The 3,821-nt window shown below is 51.6% G+C and overlaps 1 protein-coding gene across 1 annotated transcript in view; it reads right to left on the bottom strand.

Moving 5' to 3' along the window:
* Positions 1-3,821, bottom strand: part of Ss18l1 (SS18L1 subunit of BAF chromatin remodeling complex) — a 26,465-nt gene that overhangs the window by 10,010 nt on the left and 12,634 nt on the right. Inside the window, exons 4-7 of the mRNA XM_029468652.1 lie at positions 3,192-3,336; positions 2,430-2,627; positions 599-763; positions 159-260 (exon numbers count right to left, since the gene is read on the bottom strand). Of these exons, the coding sequence (XP_029324512.1) occupies positions 159-260; positions 599-763; positions 2,430-2,627; positions 3,192-3,336 (610 nt within the window). The remainder of the gene's footprint in view (positions 1-158; positions 261-598; positions 764-2,429; positions 2,628-3,191; positions 3,337-3,821) is intronic.

Genomic DNA, 3,821 nt, shown 5'->3' with positions numbered 1-3,821 from the left:
CCTCCATCTTAGTACCTGTGACCTCCATATCTGAGACCAGCCTCAGTCCATGCCCCAGTGTGCTTAAGCAGAGGGGACTCAGGATGCTTTGCTGATAGGACACAGAGCTCTGGATATGAAGAGCAGATCAACCAGGAGCTGCCANCAGTGCGCCTTACCATCTGGGTAGTACTGTTGACTCATGGGCTCTGCGGAGCCCTGGCTGTGGCTGTACTGTTCGCTGTAGTACTCCTCTTGGCCCAGGTACTGCTGGGAAGAGCCTGTAGGGATGTGACCAGACACTTAAGACCAGCATGCAGTGGGTAAGACACACTCACACCTGGTTTAGCAGCAAAGCCTTGACCATGGGAGGAACACACCCAGGACTATTCAACCACTAATCCTTCTTCTCATAACCCAAATACTCTGGAACTGGAACAACAGCCTCCTGTGTCCTCAGACCCAAATATCTGCTCCCTGGGCTAGCTGATGCTCACCTGGTCCCCCATGGCACCTATGCATCTAGCGTCCTTGCTTGCGCCTTGGAGAAAACCTTACGACTCCCACCCGGAGAGAGAGTACTGACCCCTCGCCGACGGCTGAAGCAGGCAGGCCTCACCTTGCTGGGAGGGTCTGTAGGGCGCCATGGGCCGCTGCCCCATCATGCTGCCTCCTTGGCCACCCTGGCCCATCATGGCAATGGGTGCCTGGCCCTGGTAATGCTGGCTTCCACCCTGTGCTGAGTTGTAGTGGGACGTGGCTGCCTGCTGGTGCATCATGGAGACTGTAAAAGGACAGAGACTCCAAAATAAACCTGAGAAAGCTCTAGGGTAGAGCTCCTTTCCCCGAAAACCCGACTCCCTCTGATAACTAGTACCTTTGATTCCAAGTTGTACCTGTAACAGTGTGAGCTGCATCCATAAACCCGGTACAAGGCTAGACCTCAGTTGTTAGGACTAACATTCGGCTATCTTAGGAAAGAGCCACTGGGCAAGACGGATCAGGCCCTCAGGCCCATACACAGCTCCTGGCCACAGAAACTAAAATCCTGCCCTTCCTTGTCCCCAGAGCTTGTCCTTCAGGTGTCACAGTGTGCTCTCTCTACAGCACTGTGGACTATACCTGCCTNCCTGCTGGCCCAGCTACACACTGCTTAGAAGTCACTGAAACAGCAACATCCCACAGAAACAAAATAAGAGCCATTTGTTTTAAAGTTTGTAGAAAGCCAGGTAGAGTATGCATGTCACCTTAGCTACTCAAAAAATGGAGGAAAGAAGATCCCTAGTTCAAGGCCAGCCATGGCAATTTAGTGAGGGAGTGTAGCTCACTAGTAGAGCCCTTACCTTGCATTACGAGACCCNGTGTTTAGTCCCTAGCACTAAAGAAACAAAGGAAAAAAGGAAGAAAGGAAGAAAGGAAGAAAGAGAGAGAAGGAAGAAAAAGCTTCTAGAATCCATGTTGAAAAAAAGAAAACGGGTGAAACACTCTTCAAAGAAACATTGTAACACTGCACTTGCAAAATAAACCTGCAGTGCTATGACTATAGAAAACATGAAGGAAACATACCATCTTATTTTGCAACATTCCTCTGAGACAGGTGTCTCTGATGTTTAGGGAACATCTGGATTGGGACCTGCCAAGTCTCAGGTATTCCATGACCCTCTGCATGGCTACCTCCATGCTCAGCATCCACTGTAAACCCAGCCCCTGATCAGCAGAAAGGCCTGGACCTCTAGCTTAGCATCTGTGCCCTCCATATCTGTGCCCTCCATCTTAGTACCTGTGACCTCCATATCTGTGACCTCCAGCTTAGTACCTGTGACCTCCATATCTGTGACCTCCAGCTTAGTAGCTGTGACCTTCATATCTGTGATCTCCATATCTGTGACCTCCAGCTTAGTACCTGTGACTTCCATATCTGTGACCTCCAGCTTAGTAGCTGTGACCTTCATATCTGTGATCTCCATATCTGTGACCTCCAGCTTAGTACCTGTGACTTCCATATCTGTGACCTCCATATCTGTGACCTCCAGCTTAGTACCTGTGACTTCCATATCTGTGACCTCCAGCTTAGTACCTGTGACCTCCAACTCAGTACCTGTGACCTCCTTGTCTGTGACTTCAAGTATTAGTACCTGTGACCTCCAGCTTTAGTATTTGGACCTCCATTTATCTTTTCTTCTTCTAGCCTTTGCCAGGGGTCCCTCCCCTGAGACCAGTGTTCCTCTTCCAAGTCAGCCAATGGTTTCCTTTCCTTAGAATTGCTGAGGCCTCTGAGCAACACNCAGGGCTGAGTCAGTTTGTCCACCATCCCAGCCCTGTGGAGACGCCCAGGGAAGATCCACAGCACACCAGGGGGACTGTCCCTTAGGAGCTACACAGACAAGTTGCCTGAGTTTGCTAGGGTTGGGAGCTGGCCACAGATATGGGGCCAGGTATAGGGATAGTACCTGGGTTGGACTGCATGTTGATGTTGGTCCGAGACACATAGTTGCTGATGGCACCTTGGCCTTGCATGGGGACACTCTGTGAGGTAGGTCCAGAGTGGCTGTACCCAGGGCCAGTACCATGGCCACTGCCTGACAAGCTCATGGAGGTTGTNGGCAGTGTGCTCTGAGCCGTCTGCTGCATGGACACGTGGTTTGGACCTGCCAGGAAAGGTCCAAGAGGTAGCGTCAGGCACTGGAGGCCAGGTTTCCACATCAAATAAAGACATCCAAGTTCCCTTCAGATGACTTTGAGAGGAAGGCTAACCCAAGGTCATTAACACTTAGGAATGGAGTGAGTGATTAATGAACACACAGACACAGACACGCAGACACACACACACACACACACACACTGGCAAGCGCACACATGTTCCTGAGAGCCCCCGGTTGGTAGTAGGAGTTCTTATTTTGTAGCATGAACAGCAGCAACACCAGACTACCATTCTTAAAGAANGCACACAGAAGCACATAACCGTACATTAAATGCCACAGGTCAGAATAAAGTGGACCTGGGTACTTGGAGTCAGCTTCATGTCCTCTGCATGGTTATTAACCACCACAGACACTTAGGCTCAGAGGAGTACCTGCAGCCAGGACAGTGGGAGAGAGGTGGGCGCAGGACAGGAGGGAAGGCACTGTGCCCAGCCCTGCTGGGCGTGGGCTGCCACTATAGCCTGCTATCTATAGCTACCTTGGTGATATCGCTGCAGCAAACCTGCTCACCGTTACCGATCTGGCCCTGCATGAGGGAGGCAGGGGGCAGGCCTGTGCTGACGGTATCGCTGAGGCTGCCCTGGGGGTGCAGGCCCTGGCTGGAACCACTCTGACTCAGTGCTCCAGGCCCGAGGTTCATGTTCTGTGTTGGAGGCTGTTGATGACAGAGAGGTTGGAGCAAGAGAGAGTTAGCTCAGAGAATAAGCACCGAGAGCCACCCTGGGGACTCAGTGACCCATGCTGATTGCACAGCCACCAACCAGCATGGTACTGAGCTGACACCCATGACATCAGACACAAATCAGCCGGCCAAGGGTCGCAGTGCCTACATTCATCGATGAACTAGTCAGTGTGCAAGCTAGCTTCCTGTACTTTCACTCCCTGTATCCTCTCCCCTCTCCTCCTCCATCCATCTCCTCAGCCAAACATACTGTGAAGAAGTGAAGTGTCTCTTCTCCTCACCAAACGGTGGCTGCAAAGGTTTGCACACACATGCTATCGATACCTGGCCAAGAAAAGGAGCTCCTAACCCGGANTGGTGCTACAGGCCCACAGTCTCAGCAGAGAAGTGGAGGCAGGAGGATGGCAAGTTCAAGTGTTGCCTGGGCTACAGAGTGAGTTCAAGTTCAGTCTTGGAAA

This window comes from Mus caroli, chromosome 2 (assembly GCF_900094665.2).
Source record: "Mus caroli chromosome 2, CAROLI_EIJ_v1.1, whole genome shotgun sequence".
Taxonomy (NCBI): Eukaryota; Metazoa; Chordata; class Mammalia; order Rodentia; family Muridae; genus Mus; species Mus caroli.
Note: the sequence above shows the minus strand (reverse complement) of the source record. Positions and strands in the feature narration are given on the sequence as shown.